The following is a 17,715-nucleotide window of genomic DNA, read 5'->3' on the forward strand; positions in this document are numbered from 1 at the left end:
AGCGATGGTATGAAAACAATGGAATTCAAAAGTTCTGTCACTAAGGAGACCTTTCTGATTCAAAATCTCATTAAATGTGACACTATGAACGTTATCTATATGTTGGAGTGCCCATGTGGCCTCCAATATATAGTTAATACAAATAGGAAAATTAAAGAGAGAATAAGAGAACATGTGAAGAACATTCAAAAAGGGAATATAAAACATTCCGTATCCAAACACTTTTTAGAAAAACATAGTAAGTGTCTGAAAGGTCTCCATTGGTGTGGAATTAAAATAGTTAAAAATGACTGAAGGGGGGGTCATTTGGTCACCAAAACCCTGCAAAGAGAGAGTTGGTGGATATATAAATTAAAAACTTTAGCACCACACAGACTTGATGTGGACTTTAATCTAAGGGCTTTTTTAGAATGACTTTTGGAATGATTTTCTGGAATAATCTGTGGAACGATAAATTGAGAATGTGGATGATTTAAAGAACTTGCATGTTACAAAGGAACAACGGACCATTTCATAGTTGGTAAAGAGATCAATGTGCGTAACAATAACGTTTTAAATGTCAAAATATGTGGGACAATAAAGAGACGACAGCTTGGAGAAGCGTCATCGCTCTTGGAGGAAGCCTATGAGGTGAAACGCGTCAGCGGTGACGGAGTAGTGCGGAAGTGCAGAGACACGGAGTGTACAGAACGCATTTTAGGACATCCTGCGGCGAAATACCCTTTCTTCCTGCAATGTTCTATGCCTTCTGAATGGCGCATCAGGTGCTTTTACCGTCACTCATCGTCCAAATTTGCAGTCAAACCTCCATCCTCTACCCTCCCTTCTCAGCCGTCAGTCATGCGAACTCTGCCCTCAGCCTTCAGCCCCCGGGCTGAGGGCTGATGGAACGGATGGAGTGCATCCAATTTTGAGATTGCTGCACTATATTTTTTTCTGTTTTTCTTTCCCCCAAAAAACCCTCTGTTGAGGGACACAGCAATCCCTTCTGGAATTTGGCGTTTGAAGGTGGAAGAGAACGGATTGTCTGGACTGGGGTACACTAGGTTTGAGACTTACTAGCATTTTTATATATCAATTTAAAGCTTTCATTCCTTTGTTGTTTTTTCCTAAGAACTAAAGAACTGCAGCTGATAAGAAGCTACCAATTGGTGCAACATCAGCCACACATTTTAATTTAATTTTGATTTATTATACAGAAATGGCTAAATTAAAGAGGTTGTTCACCTTTAAATTAACTTTTAGTATGACCTAGAGAGGGGTATTCTGAGACAATTTCCAATTGGTTTTAATTTTTTATTATTTGTGATTTTTGAGTTAGTTAGATTTTTATTCAGCAGCTCTAGTTTGCAATTTGGTTGCTATGGTCCACAATACCCTAGCAACCATGGGATGATTTGAATAAGACTGGAATATGAATAGAGGAAGGTCTGAATAGGAAGATGTAATAAAAAGTATCAGTAATGATACATTTGTACCATTACAGAGCATTTGTTTTTTTAAATGGGGTCAGTGAGATAGATAGAGAGTTTAAGATTAAAGATTAGACAGAGAGAGAGAGAGGTAGAGAGATAGAGATGATAGATAGATAGATAGAAGTAGGGTCGGACTGGGGGGCCCGGGGCCCACCGGGACTTGCTGTCCCGGCCCCCCTCCGGACCCCCCTGGCCCCCCAAACGCGATAGTGCACAAGGGCACAAAAAGCAGCACAGCGATGCGCCAAATTGTTTGGTTTTTTTTTAGGACCAGGAGATAGGGGGTCTGACCTGGCGGGGGCCATGAGGGCCGGGGGCCCACCGGGTTTTTTCCCGGTATTCCGCCAGGCCAGTCCGACGCTGGATAGAAGGAGCGAGAGAGAAAAAGAGATAGATAGATGATAGATAGATGATAGATAGATAGATCTAACTTATATGTTTTCTATGCAGTATGGCATCTTCCTTTTAATAACTCCACATTTAATTGCAATGGCGTTCATGTAAGGAGCCAGGGGATACTCACATGACCAAGTATCAGCCTGGAGGCACCTAGTTAAAGCTGAACTACAAGCACCTATACCAAGGCCTCCAGCCGTCAGGACAGCTCTAATATCCCAAGGGGGCAGAGAGAGTAATATGCAGAATGACATTTTAGTTTTTGGCTAATACAGTATACTGAGCAGCAAGTGGAAAGCAGCCAGATATGGTAACATCTTTATAAGCTGAAGTTGGGAGTTATTAGTTGCTTCCAGTGTGGCGGGGTGATAAATCTCATATTTGAAGTTAAATTCGGAATTCAAATTGGAGTTGGTGGTTTTAAACTCGAAATTTGACCAAAGAAACAACTTGAAAATTGAATTCGAATTTACCATTCAAACCTTAGCGAATCTGCCCCTAAATATCACAGTGTACCTCATACTAAAAGTTAATATATGTATGCATCCCTGATAAATAAGTGAGGTGCAAGGATTGCTTACCTTGGTAAATGTGAAGTTGCCATGCAAGAAAAAGGTTAAATAACTATATATATATATATATATATATATATATATATATATATATATATATATATAGATATATATATATATATATATATATATATATATATATATATATAGATATAGATATATATGTGTGTGTGTTGGCTGCCATAATAATAATTTGCTTTAAAAATCCTGTTGATTTAAAATCATAAAAGGCCACAGCCCTTTAGCAGTAAAGATCTGTGTCTCCAAAGATGCCCCAGTAGCTCCCCATCTTCTTTTCTGCTGATTCACGGCACATGCTCTGTGCTGCTGTCACTTACTGAGCTTAGGGACCCACTCACAATATACAGTACACATAGAATAGAAATGTCACAATATAAGGCTGAATAGTAAAATAGTAATTAATACAGATAATTCACTAAATGCAACTGGAGCTCTGAGGAAGGTCTATCTCTGCTATAAAGAAATCAGAAAATGTCATGGCAATGTACTCCCAGAAGAGGGCACCGGATCTATATTTTTTTATTCCTGGGGTTGAATTCAACAAGTTTCTCAAAGGTTCATACTAAATATATACTCTGCCAGGCATGTTTATAAGCTGTGTAAAAAAAAAAAAAAAGGTACATTGTAATTGTAAATTACAACCATTGTAGCTTAAATGCCGTTATATTAGGGAACAAACATGCTATAAAACTGTTTCATGAATTCTGTACAATAATATGTGAAATCTTATTGAAAGGAGCCGTGTACAGAATAGCATTGAGGGCACAACTGTTTATGGCAGACGTTCTTTGCTGCCTAAATTTGTCACATTTGGTTACGTCAGAAGGTACGCGGCAGAGCTGTCATTTTTGGTGTTTGGTGTAAAAAACACATCTATAAATACAGCCGCCGACTCCCTGTAATGAATTAGTTCTGCTGTTGCTAAGCATTAAGTCATGTGAAAGGAGAACAACAGAACTTTATATATAATACACAAAAGCCATGAATATCTTGTAAATGATATCCTTCTAAACGGTGACTAGTGATGTCATCAGTTAGAAACGGTGAGTAGTGATGTAATTTTTGTCACATGACTAAAACTTGTGTATTATAATAAATAAAGTACCCCTTGTTGGAAAATATGAGGATATTAGAAATAACCTCGGTGTTTCATGACCTGTATAAAAACACTCGGACTCGTGCTTTTATATGATCATGGAACTTCCTCCGTGACTTATAATATCCTTATAATTTACAAGAGGGGGTACTTTATTCACTCCTAGTGGCACTCCTAGTGGCATGCCGCCCAGCCACATTACAATTTAATTAGAAGCACTGGGGATGTGCTGCGGTTTTAACAGCCCGTCAACATATTCCCCAGTGCTCCGGAGGGAGCCATCGCATGCGTGCGCTTGCAAGGTGGAAGGAATCACTTGTGGGGGAGGAAGCATTCGCAAAAATTTGACTCTCCAGCCTCAGGGCAGCCCAAACAGAAATCTGACCCTGTGTACATTAATAGTAATTAACTATCGCACAGCCTCTATACCTGCCTCATGTGGGATACATGTATAGAGGCTATGTATGTCCATTATGACTAGTACAACCTCTGTCACAGGAATGTCAATGCTCTGTATTCATTTCAAAATGTAATTTGTATCCTTCAGATAACTGCCTATATATACACGGTTGAAGCAAAAAATCACCAAAAAGGAACCATTGGATGAAACGATTGGTCGCCCTGGGGGTCTTAACAAATTTTTATGGACCTTTGGCAAAGTATATATGACAGGTCTAAAGGGATTTTCACGGCAATATCCATTATTCCTTTAAACTCGAAACCTGTCAGTGGGATCACACATTAATTTACAATAATTACATTCATAGTTTAACTGGGATAGAAGTTCATCCTTACAGTAGCTTTAATCAAGTACCATCACTCCCCCTCCCATATTAGCCCTTCTGATAATAATGTCTTTATTATATTTAAGTGATTGCAACGCTTCTCTCTCCACAGCTGACAAGTTTCCTCTTCACTTGTGCTTGATACCTGTCCGTCATGTCCAAATTTAGCATGCAATTGAATGTTTTTATTGGGGGGGTTATTATTGATAATTAACTGTAAAGGGGTGGTTCACCTTTAAGTAAAATTTTAGTATGTTGTAGAATGGCCAATTCAAAACAGCTTTTCAATTGGTCTTCATTTTTTTTAAAATTATTTTATTATTTTAACTTCTTCTTCTGACTCTTTCCAGCTTTCAAATGGGGGTCACTGACCCCATTTAAAAAACAAATGCAGCTGCACAAACTGCTACTGGGGGAGATTAGTCGCCCACCGACAAATCGCCTCTTCTTTGGGCGACTAATCCCCTCTAAATGCCCCTAAAGGAAGTTGAACTTTGGGCAACTTCAGAAAGCCAAAGCGATTCAAGTGCCATCCCGCCAGCGATATACATTCTAGCTGGTGGGATGGCACTCGGATCGCTTCGGCTTTCTGAAGTCTTTCTGACGTGACTCCCTTTACCCCTTCGGGTGGCTTTGCAAAGTCGTTGCTCTGTGCAAGATCCTTTAAAAAAAGGAGCCTGGACTTGGGGGAAAGATTGTGTCCCTAATAGATGTAATTCAGAGCTTTCAGATAAGAGATCCAATACCTGTAGGACATTTCTTTAACATCATCTGTACATTTTTTTAAAGTTACTTTGACCACATTCCACACTGACTTTTTGAAGCTTTATAATTAGTCCAACGTTGACAGCAGCTGGTGAAGTAGACACTAAAGGAACAGCAAACCCTGAAAACAAAGGAATGTAATATTGCTTGCTGTAATATTGTTGAACGAAACTTCCCTACTCTTTTTTTAGCAGAGCAACATCACAAGACTTTCTTTTGCAATTTTCTCAGGGATGTTGGGCTGGTTGGCAGAACTGACCAGTAGATGGCACTGTTGTATCAATTTCATTTTATTTGCAGTGTAAAAACTAGAAAAAAATAAACGTTATTTGAAAAAGTGCTCAGAAGAGTTTTGAAAATAGGGCCCTGTTATAATAATAAATTTCCCAATCATTACTGCTTTAAAATAGACTGTGACTTTATGATCTCTCTAAGCCTCAGGCTTGCCCCTCGATTGTGTGGCCTTATTAATGCCTTATAATTTTGCCTTATAAATGTCAGTAATGATCTGTGGTTTTTTTTTTTTAAACTCCAAACACTCTTTACCTTCCATAGGAAAGTCCTACTTGTGTTTGGTCCTAGGTGGACCAAAGTGTCTCACTAAAACTGGGTGTTTCCACTAACTAATTTTCCAAAGCTGCTTTGTAATTCATAGATCTTTTATAGCCAGAGCATAGTCATCAATTAGTATTTGGTTAATATTTGGTGACTAATAGCCCCCTCCCCTCACTCTATACTTCCCCTTTAACACTTTACCAATCATGTGAATAAATGTGGCTGCCAATGTAATGGACACTGCTTTAGGGCAGAGACACACGCTCAGATTCAGGGAGATTTAGTCGCACGACAATAAGATTTAGTCGCCTCTTCTTCGGGGCGACTAATCTCCCCGAACTGCCTCCCGCAAGCTAGAATGTAAATCGCCGGCGGGATGGCACTCGGATCGCTTTGTTTTCCGAAGTCGCCCGAAGTTTCCTTGTGAGGCAACTTCGGGCGACTTCGGAAAACGAAGCGAACTGGCTATCCTGCTGGTGATTTACATTCTAGTCGGCGGGAAGCAGTTCAGGGAGATTAATCACCCTGAAGAAGAGGAGATTTGTCGCTGGCCAACTAATCTCCCCGAATCCGAGCGTGTGTCTCTGCCCTTATAGAAATCAGGGAGAAGTTATTAAATCCAAACCCCTGTTACTCTCTTGTCAGATAGCTTTAATTTACTATGGCATGGCCCAGCAGGGGATGAGTAAGGCAAGTATATATATATATATATATATATATATATATATATATATATATATATATATATATATATACTGTTTATATACTCTTTCCATTTCACATCTTTATTGGCTCTGGTGAATGTATTCATTAAAGGAGTGGTTAACCTTTCAGTTAACTTTTAGTATGTTTTAGAATACCTTATTCCTAGCAACATTTTTAATTGGTTTTCGTTATTTGTTTTGTATAGATTCTTATTTCTCTTTTCAAATGGAGGTCACTAACACCAGCAGCCAAAATGTATTGCTCTGTGAGGCTACAATTTTATTGTTATTGTTACTTTTTATAACTTATTCCCATCTCACAGTCAAACCAGTAGCTGGTTGCTAGGGTAAATAAGATACTAGCAACCAAATAGCTGCTAAAATACCAAATAGAGAGCTGCTAAAAAAAAACTAAATATCTGAGAAACCATAAAAAATATAAAATTAAAACCAATTGCAAATTGTCTCAGAATATCATTGTCTACATCTATATATTAAATGTTTATTTAAGGTCAACTACCCATTTAGTTTGGATCAAGTACAATGTACTGTTTTATTATTACAGAGAATAAAGAAACCATTTTTAAAATGATTAACCCACATCCAATTCTAACCCGCAATGGTTGGCCAAACTTCAACCCAAACCCACCCAACCGGTGGTTGTAGTCAACCTGTGGGTCGTTGACCTGCACATCACTACCAGTCAGGGCCAGAATACCCATTAAGAGAACTAGACAAAAGCAATGACAATGACCCAGTTCTATTCCCAATATGCTTGAAATATAAGAGAAGTTGATGCACAAAGAAATGTTTTATGCGGTGTGATAAGAAGACGGGGCCCCAAATTACTACCATGTCTGGGGCCCCATTTAGTGTTAATCTTCTGCTGGACAGATTTAATTTACCAGGACCACAGATGGCTTACCTGCCACACTTGTGCTGTTGCCGAAACATAATTCCCATCCTTAGCTGCTGGAGTTCCACCGCAGTTGCAAATGTTTTGTGCTCCAATGAATTTAACTCTTTATGCATGTTTAGCCTACGACCCTACAGTTGGTCAATTAAAAAGGTCCGAGAGGTTCTGTCACATAATTAGCCCTTTTTGAGATTTGGTGCAAAATATGCACCAGGCCTCCATACAGGGGCAGTGAACAGGCTCCACTAGGCTACAGCTTAGGGGCCCATCTAGCTTTTTCAATTATTATTTCTATTTTCTTTTACTATTTATTTTTATTTGTGCTGCTGGGTTTGGTCAGACGCACCTGCTGGGAGAAGAAGGCAGGCATGGATTGTGCATGCGCCCAGAGGGGACCCTTTAATAGATACCTGCCCAGTGCCCCCCCTATAATTGCACCCTAGGCAAGTGCCCATTCTGCCTACCCGTAGTTCCGACCCTACAGTGCCAATTCCATTTCTAAATATGAAACCATTTTTAAAAACACAATTAACGTTTATTGGAAAGTTTCTAACAATTACAATGTCTGTAATATATCAGGGTCCTCTATAATCAGTCAGTGATTTTACTATTTGCGACTGATTAAACCACTAAATAATTTGTAACCCCCAATACAAATAAAGTATCGCTGATAAAAATGTGTATGCTCCTTGACCCCCCAGAAGCTACTGGATCAGCATTATTTATTGTTGGACATAGTAATCCATTCCTGGAATCATGAATTTATTCTTTACATAATTTATACCTGCTATATGCTCCAATTGATCATTATTTTATAAGCCACATGGGGTTAGCTGTTGTGTTTGTGATTTGTTTTATAGGGCAAGCAAACATAAAACAATTGGTAAGGCAAGATGGTTATCCTTGGAGCCAGTTCCCACGTTCAGTATGTAAAGAGAGTAAACCTGAATGCCATTAATAAAAATATGTAAATTCAACTGTCCGTGACTTAAAAACAAACAGGACCAACCTTTGTGTGCACAGCCATGTGTGTATACATTTGCCGAATAAGAAGTAGCAGTGTGCCAGGACTACATGCTGTTGCCCACAGTTAAAATGCTATATAACATATCACATATCAAAGAAACTGACTTCCAATTAATGCTGAATATCAGCTTCCATTAGTACAGTCGGAAGACGCGGCACAGCAATAAGACCATCCCAGATTTCATGTCTAGTCTTGGGTTCATTAGATCAGTAAGTAATGCCATATATGTATGTATGTATGTGTATATGTAATTGTAGTCACAATAAAAATGGAAAGCTTTTAGAATGCTTTTAATGGCTTATATAATATACGCAACACTTAAAGAACTAAACCCTAAAAATTAATATGGCTAAAAATGCTATATTTTACTGTATATGCTGAACTTATTTTACTAGCCTAAAGTTTCAGCTTGTCAATAGCAGCAATGATCTAGGACTTCAAACTTGTCACAGGGGGTCACCATCTTGGAAAGTGTCTGTGACACTCACATGCTCAGTGGGCTCTGAGCAGCTGCTGAGAAGCTAAGCTTAGGGGTCGTCACTAATTATCAAACAGAAAATGAGGGTTGTCTGTAATATAAGATGATGCTACAAGGCTGATTATTAAATTCTGATGCTAATTACACTGGTATTTGTGCTGCCATGTAGTAATTATCTGTATTAATTACTAATCAGCCTTATATTGTGACATTTCTATTCTATGTGTACTGTATATTATGAGTGGGACCCTAAGCTCAGTAAGTGACAGCAGCACAGAGCATGTGCAGTGAATCAGCAGAAAAGAAGATGGGGAGCTACTGGGGCATCTTTGGAGACACAATTATTTACTGCTAAAGGGCTGTGGTTGCCTTGGGCTGGTACAGATGCCCAAAACATAATGTAGAACATTTCTAGTTACTTCTTTGGTTAAGCAAAAATATCACACACAACTCAAAGTTGGATATGGTCCACACAATGTCTAGCTAGGGTTACCAAGGCCGGGATTATAAATTTACCGGCAATGTAGTTGCCGGTAAATTTGTAATACCTGTAACAAAAGCCCTTGGCCCGCCCCCAATCTGCTCTAAACTTAGCTTTTCTCCACCTTCTGGCCATCGCGTGACATGGCTCCACACCCTTTTGCATCACGGCCGCTCCTTTATGTCACGGCCTGATCCTTTTGTTCCCACCCACACCACCGGCCAGTAAAAATTTTATGAAAAGGTGGCAACCCTATGTGTAGCTAATGCTTCATTTATGTGTGGATAGGATAGGTGGCTTTTCCCTGGATGTTACAATATAAACTGTTAAATTAGAGAGCATTGAATCAGCCTGTCTATATGTAGAAGGGAAACCCCATATAAAAAGGAACCCCAATAAGAGAAAAAAGTTTACCTTTAAAAAAAAAATGAACCCCAATAAGTCTGCCTGCCCTGCTGATGCCTAGCAGTGAATAAGGAACCGTCAAATTTCAGCACACTCAAACTGTGGATTAACTTTCCTCTTTTGAGTGTGAGTGAGGCTTATATGAAGAATGAGTTTCTGAGTGAGTTCCTTGCACTTCCAATAACATCAGTTGGTTGTACTCATTAGAGATGTGCGGGTCAGGAAAAACTCAACCCGTACCCTACCCGTACCTTGCAAAATGTTGCCACTGTAGGACCCACACCTGCATCATCTCATTCTGTATGCTACTTCTCTGTGTGCCTCTAGTTCCAAGAATATGTGGGAGCAGTGGAGGAGTGTACTTCCCCAGTCTGACCGGCACCCAATCCTAACCCACAGCTGTTGGCCACATTTCAACCCGAGCACGCCCAACTGGTGGTTAACCCTTGGGTCATCATGTGTTTTGTATCAACCCGCATACCACTAGTACTCATTCATAAAGCCCATTTAAAATTTCAAAATGTTGTGTTCCAGTTCAATATATGTGGTTTTTTTTTGTTTTTTTTTGTTTACAGACAGCTATTCACCTGATTTTAAATTTGGAAGGAATTAGGATAAGCATGTGAGGTCTCGGCTAAAGAATGGTAAGAACATTTGCTCTAGGGAGTCATTATTCAAACAGGAAGTGAAGTGCAAAAGGTAAATAACATTGTTTACTTCGTCCATATGTTTGTGTATATATATAGATATACTTATATATCAGTGTCCTTACCTTTCATGTAATCCCACGAGGGTACTTTGACTTTAGGAATCTGCTGTAAATGGTAGTTTCCATATAAGTGTAGTCTTGTTGCTTTTCTGATGTATAGTCTGGTGTTAATGAATAGTTTGCGACTGTAAATCTGCCCTGTGTTTCCCCTGGAAGGGGGACTATATTGTGCATGTACCGTGTGCACAAATTCTTACACTTAAGAGCTGCCCCCAGACTGAAAAATAGGGAAGCACCCAATCCACTATTTGGGAATTCGAATCCCGAATCTTTTATTAATGGTTCACCCAAATCCCGAACTGCAGGGGCATAACTACCAGGGGTGCAGGGGGTGCGATCGTACCTGGGACCGCACCCCCTTGAGGCCCTCCGGACACAAAGGTGCACAGAAAACTGCGTCCAGAGGGCTGTGGGGGTTTCTGGCTGCATGGCCTGCACCCGGGCCCGACCCTCCTTAGTTACATTACTACCGAACTGAATCTGAACCTGAATTTTGAATATGCAAATGAAGGAAAGGAAAGCTTAAAAATAGTTGGGCTCATTTGCACCTGGGCAGTAACCCATATCAACCAATAAGTAATTAGCTTTTTTCAGCCAGCTGCAGGTTGAACACTGAAAGCAATCATCTGAATGGTTGCCATGGGTTACTGTCCATGTGCAAATCCATGTGCACATTTGCCCAATGGTTATAAATGATCCCCACTATGTGCATGGGAAAAATATAGTGATTTCCTTGTTCATATAAAAGTCACATGATCTTAAAAGGTACAAATTCAGTTCGGAGAGGCACTTGGATATGGCTGAATCTAAACCTGTTGGAAAAGGGTTCGATTTAGCTGAATCCAGAACTGAATCAGCATGAAAAAATAGTGGTTACCGCAGAGCCTGAGATGGTAAAAAAAATTATCTTTATAAGCATCACGATCAAGGCTATGTATCCATTATATAGGTATAGGATCCATTATCTGGAAACCCGTTATCCAGAAAGCAGAAAGAAGGCCATTTCCCATAGACTCTATTTTATTCAAATAATTTTTTAAAATTATTTCCTTTTTCTCTGTAATAATACAGCATCTTGATCCCAACTAATATATAATTAATCCTTATTGGAAGCAAAACCAGCCTATTGGCTTTATTTAATGTTTAAATGATTTTTTCTAGTAGATTTAAGGTATGAAAATCCTAATTACAGAAAGATCCATAATCCGGAAAAAAAACCCAGGTCCTGAACATTCTGGATAACAGGCCCCGTACATTTATTTATTTCCATCTAAGTGACGGTTATATTGATGGAACACCCCAACATCAGTAAATTCATCCAGCTGCCTGAAAATGTTCCCAAAGTTATATTCACCCTATGACCCTGACGTAGTATAACAAACACAACACACGCCGCACAATGAGAATTCACATTTCTTTACCCACAAGTAGGTACCATATTAGAAACATTGATCAGTTTGCTGATGAACCACAAAAATTACTTTTGGGCCTTGATGTGTATTGTTGTACTTTTGCCACCAGCACCAAAAGGATTACACACCAAAGGAAACAAGTATTAATATTCGGGGGGGGGGGGTATCTGTATCCAGTGCATGATTTGTGGAACTGCTCCCGGTGTTGTGGCTGTAAGGGTGGGGTGTAAATCAAATGAAAAGTCTCTAGTGGTGTGTGACCCTTTCCACTGGCTCTTGTTGCAATGCATTACTCTGTGTATCGGGAAGCCCCATCTGTACCTATCACCAATCATAATTAATCCTTTTTTTTTTTAAACACATGTAGAGCTGTGGCTTCAGGGTGAGCCTTTGGGCCCGACTTAGTAGACCTCCTAGGATGGTTGTCCTCTCTAGTGTTACTTCTCAGTAAGGGAGAGCTGCAGGATTCTTTCTAGTTCTTCCTCTTCCTGCTGCTTCAGCTTTTCAGCTTCTTCCTGCTCCTTAGCCGACAGCTTCATGGCAAACCGTAATTGCTCTTGGTAAGTGCTGAAGGCATTGCCCGGATCTGTGTGCGGAGGGTTGCGCGGCTGTGTGTGCTTGGGGTTTCTGTAGAGAAAGTCCAAAACAATGATCATATTTCCAAATTGTCTGTGTTTGCAACAAATGTGAACAAGGTGATATTCAACTTGCAAATGGTCAGTAGGATTTCAGTTTGGAATTTCAGCTTGCTGGTAGCTCCCAGGTTACAATTAAACTCAAGGCAGCGGTAATATTCACTGATCCACAGTGTCGCCCCGTTTATATGTCCCTGTGGACACCTTTGGAGTGAGGGTTAATAGAAAGTGCCCAAACGTAACCAGGTTCCTTCTCATACTTAGAGTTTCTTAATACTTTTTATAAGGCGAAAAACACTGTTTATGTTCTACAGAACAAGATTAAAGTACATTCACCCCCACACTAAATAGCCATTTCTTACCCACCTTTCTCCCTTCCGCCCTTCGTTGGACATTAGGTGAGTTCCCGGTTTGCTATTGGTCAAAGCTTCCCAAATTGTAACCTACAGAGTTGGTAGAGACAACATGTTTTAATTAACATAACTGAGCATTCTTATGAAACCTTATTCTATGAAAGACAAAGCTGGCGCCAAAAAAGGAGCCCTATAATTAGGGATGCACCAAATCTACTGTTTTGGATTCAGCTGAACCCCCGAATCCTTTGTGAAAGATTCGGCCGAATACCGAACCCATATGCAAATTAGGGGTGTCATGCATTTACTTCCTTGTTTTGTGACAAAAAGTCACGTGATTTCCCTCCCCACCCCTAATGTGCATATGCAAATTAGTATTCTAATTCGGTTTGGCTGGGCAGACGGATTCGGCCGAATCCAGACTAATCCTGGCCGAATCCCGAACCAAATCCTGGATTCGGTGCATCCCTATTTATAATAATATGTACTGTATGACAGCTCTATCAAGCTAACACCACTAGTGTGATAATCACATTCTCGTGCCTAGAGAGCAGAAAATCACGCAAATCTAATCAACAGTTGCTTTGACTGGAGGAAGAAGTAGCTCCTACTCATTTAGGCATAGCTGAAAGAGATATTGAGGCGGGACATGGACAAATAGCTTCCAGTGGTGGAAAGATGTCAGGAAGTGCAGGTTATCTTTGGGATCTATCAGAGATGGAATGTTTAGAAGAGAAGTAGGGATGCACTGAATCCACTATTTTGGATTTGGCTGAACCCCATAATCCTTCGTGAAAGATGCGGCCGATATCAAATTAGGGGTGGGAAGGGGAAAACATTTTTTACTTCCTTGTTTTGTGAAAAAAAGTCACACGATTTCCCTCCCTGTCCCTAATTTGCATATGCAAATTAGGATTCCGATTCGGTTCAGCCGGGCAATCCAAATCCTGCTGAGAGGCCGAATCCTGAATGAATCCGAATCCTGGATTCGGTGCATCCCTTATCTCTAATCGAGGTTTAAGTACCTTGCCATTTGGCATTGTGGTACTGGTTGGTGTCTCACCTGGTCATACTCACTGCCGGCCTCTAACAAACTTTGTTGGATAGCAAACTGCAGCAGGTCATCCTCCTCCTCCCGCATTGTCTCCCTGTAACTCCCCACCATACTGTAGCCACGAGGTGCTTCAAACAACGACTGGTCCATTTCACAGCCTTTGCCTGAGGCTGCAAAAAAAAAAAGAATCCAAAATATACAAGAATATTACTGTGCCATTCGCATCGGTTAATTCCGTAGATGAGATGCAGCAAGGTGTATGCAGAGCACTTGAAATCACCATGGAAACTGAACATTCTGTGTGTGCATTCTGGAAAAGCAGCGGAGGTGAAGGCCTACAAGACCTGTCTGAAATGTTGATGCTGATCATATTACTTCAATCAATTGTGCTCACTTATTACTCTGATTGTGACATGAGGCATGGCTAATGGTAATTTTCTCTGTTGTCACCCCATCCCAGGACCTCTTTGACTCTATTAATTTGCCTTGCTGAGCCTGACACATACTGTTGGCAGCCCTCTGTCCCGTGTCCCCCTGGTGTGGCATCATACTTATTGAGCTGGTGCTGCTAACACTGCAGGAGTCGCTGCTCGGAGAGGGGGCCTCACTGCTTGGACTCTGGCGCAACGATGACACAGGCTCGTCACATCCGTTCAAGTTACCGAATGTAATGCGGGCATTCAGGATATGGAAGATGGGTATTTCTGCAGAAACATAATAAGAATGAGTGTTGCCAAAAGATCATTGTCTTCATTTTATTTAACGCTAAAATAAGGCAGAGGGAGGAGTGTTTGAGAGTACAAAACCATTCTTTGCTTTTACAACATACGTATGAGTGGGAAGCTGCCATATTTCTTGCACCAGTAGAGGAATTCTATACACGGTTGGCACAGCCTTTACTGTGTCCTTGACATCATGAATAGATGAAAACAGAATGTGTGCGGGTGGAGGTCTCATTCTATAGACTTCCTTTCATATGCACACCCAATAAACTTTGCACCCCAAGGACAAAGCAAAGAAAAGACTATAATTCTCAAATCTGGAGGATGTATTAACCATGGAGTTGAACTCGATTTTTTGTTTTCATCATCACTATGTAAGAAACAGTTTGTGGGAGCCGGCAATGCGTCTAAATAAAGTCGGAAATCTCTTTTACTAAATACAAAATGCAAAATGTGTAACAATTATGGATTGTGGGATGTGATTTCTTCAGGAAGACACGGCTTGAAACATTAAAGTCATTTTCTGATTTTTGAATATAGTGTGGTTTTTTCCCCCAGAATTATTACATATAATTTATCTCAGAATTAGTGTTTATGCACCTGTTGGGGCATAATATATATATTCGTTGTGGCAGGTCAGACATTGTTTATACACTTTACATTAGCCCAATGAGTGTATCTCAAAAAGGAGGGGGGCCTATGTGTTCCCATTAAGAATAAAATGCTACATTTAATAAATTAAGTTATCAATAAAGATCAGGGTCTACAGCTGGTTCCACGGAAATATGGGGATAGGGTGTTTGGGATTTCATTCAATCTTTCCGGTAAGAAGGATTACTAGACACTACATTCTGTAGGGAATTAACCAGTTGTAACCTCTTTATAATAACATTCTTGGGAACAAACACTCTCTCTCTTTCCCAGAAAGTACAAGCCCCAGGCAAAAATTTGTCAATACCCTCAAGAAAGATCAGAACAAAATCAGTTGCTTTAAGGAACAGCCACTCACCGATTTTGACGGGGAACCCTGGGGGTAGCCTGAGAGTTATGAAGTCACGGAGTTTTGCAAAAAGTGCATTGCTTATTGCCATGAGGTCGATGATGGGAGCAACCTGTTCAGACAGCGACAGTGGATGGTCTTCACACAACCAGAGCTTGGCTTTGAACCTGCACATCAACAACAAGCAGAGAGACATGTGGGAAACAGAGAACACGGACAGTGAAGAAATCCTACAGCTTGCAAGAATAACGAGTTGCTACTCACTAAGCAAAAGCTCCCTTAGAATCTACAGAATGTTTTTTCCCTTTGATGAAATGATTAGCTGCATCCAAATGTTTGACGGTGAAATGTGTTTATTTTAATTTCCTGGATAAAGTTCTTCAAAAACACCAGGACCTTATGCAGTCCTACCGTAAATCTGCAGGGCTGCAGGCTGATTTCCGACTTCCGTCCCCGTTGGGAATAGGTTAGAACTTACTTCTGAGTTTTGGTAGTGAGCTCCATAGGCCTCCCCATATCCCGGTGTCCCAGCTCAAAGTTTGGGTCAAAGTATTCATCGGGCGTAATGGCTGTGGGATTTGTCTGGCTGAAGGTTTGAGTGATTAATGTCTGCTAATAAAGCACAGGTGGATAGAAGAGAGATGTCATACACCAATTACTGTGTATATGTGTGTGTGTATATATATATATATATATATATATATATATATATATATATATATATATATATATATATATATATATATATATATATATATATATATATAGGTATGGTACTTGTTATCCAGAATGTTCAGGACCTGGTGTTTTCTTTGGTAATTTTGATGTTCATACCTCAAGTCTACTATTTAATTTTGTAAACATTAAATAGACCCAACAGGCTGGTTTTGCTTCCAATAAGGATTAATTATAACTTGATTTGGATCAAGTACAAGGTACTGTTTTATTATTACAGAGATAATGGAAATCATTTTTTTAAAAATTGGATTATTTGGATAAAATGGAGTCTATGGGAGATGGCCTTCACATAATTTAGAGCTCTTTGGATAATGGGTTTCCAGATAAAGGATCCCATACCTGCATTGACATATAACAAACCAAAACATTGTAGGATAAATAAAGTACAATTAATCGATTGCCTGGTTCAAGGCCATGCCTGCTCCTGATAGACCGTTTCTCTTAAATACAAAACACCCCCAAACTGCTGGAATCCCCGCTGGGCCCCTTTGCTGCTTTTCAGCTTTATTTGTAAATGGCTGAAGCTCAAAAGTATAAAATATATAGATGGACTGGTGCAAAAAAATAATATTAACACAATGTAGTCACCAGCAGAAAATGCAGCAATGGTCATACTTACCCCATTGTTTGGTCCAACGTGCTGCTCTGCTATCCCTAGGAATGACTGTAGAGGGGTTTTACTGCCTGGAGGTAAAATCAAAGAAATTCTTAATCCCATGTGATACACAGAGAACGATTTCTCCTTAATTTACTACCGGAAGGTATCAAATGATACTGGAGTTATGGGACGCAGGGACACAGTCAAAGATTAAAAATAACAGTTTATGCTCCCCTCTCAGGCAATATGTTTTTTTCAGATTTCAGACAAATTATCTACAGTAGTTGTTATTTTCTGTACTTCTGGTTCTGACTCCTAAACAAAGAAGCAAACCCCAGCTGGCTAAAAGATGCTATAGTTTTATGAGACAGAACAAGATTTAGAAAGGGATAACTGGAAACTGTTGTCCACAAGAGGTTCTTCTATATTAATGAACCTCGTGGATACAAAAATAAATAATGGTTAGTGGGCTGCATCAATAGCCACACAACTGATTTGAACCAAGTTAACTGCGGTCATTGTTACCACTTACAGGAATTTGAACACAAAAGCAGTTAAGAGAAACACCGAAAACAGAGGCTAATTTGTGTTCATATTGGCGTATTACATGCAAGTATCAAGCACATACATCAATACAGGAATTCTGGAGGGAACGCTACACTGTGGGTGCAAAACATGGTGGTTTGCATCCAAATGTTGCACTTGGAACATTGCATTGTTTTAGTAAATGATCATTCAGGAGGGGTGAGCCAAATGAA

At 39.9% G+C, this 17,715-nt stretch overlaps 1 protein-coding gene across 4 annotated transcripts in view; it reads right to left on the minus strand.

The window, feature by feature from the left end:
- Positions 1-11,845: 11,845 nt before the first annotated feature.
- ankrd13b.L (ankyrin repeat domain 13B L homeolog) overlaps positions 11,846-17,715 on the minus strand; it is a 114,825-nt gene continuing 108,955 nt past the window's right edge. Inside the window, exons 9-15 of one of the 4 annotated variants that reach the window (XM_041581672.1) lie at positions 16,979-17,043; positions 16,100-16,230; positions 15,631-15,788; positions 14,406-14,603; positions 13,909-14,069; positions 12,859-12,935; positions 11,846-12,484 (exon numbers count right to left, since the gene is read on the minus strand). In XM_041581672.1, coding sequence (XP_041437606.1) covers positions 12,295-12,484; positions 12,859-12,935; positions 13,909-14,069; positions 14,406-14,603; positions 15,631-15,788; positions 16,100-16,230; positions 16,979-17,043 — 980 coding nt within the window. In that variant the 3' untranslated portion in view covers positions 11,846-12,294. Of the gene's footprint in view, positions 12,485-12,858; positions 12,936-13,908; positions 14,070-14,405; positions 14,604-15,630; positions 15,789-16,099; positions 16,234-16,978; positions 17,044-17,715 lie in introns of all 4 variants that reach the window. The other 3 variants (XM_041581671.1, XM_041581674.1, XM_018246090.2) reach the window with 3 other exon arrangements.

The sequence above is a fragment of the Xenopus laevis genome, chromosome 2L (assembly GCF_017654675.1).
Source record: "Xenopus laevis strain J_2021 chromosome 2L, Xenopus_laevis_v10.1, whole genome shotgun sequence".
Taxonomy (NCBI): Eukaryota; Metazoa; Chordata; class Amphibia; order Anura; family Pipidae; genus Xenopus; species Xenopus laevis.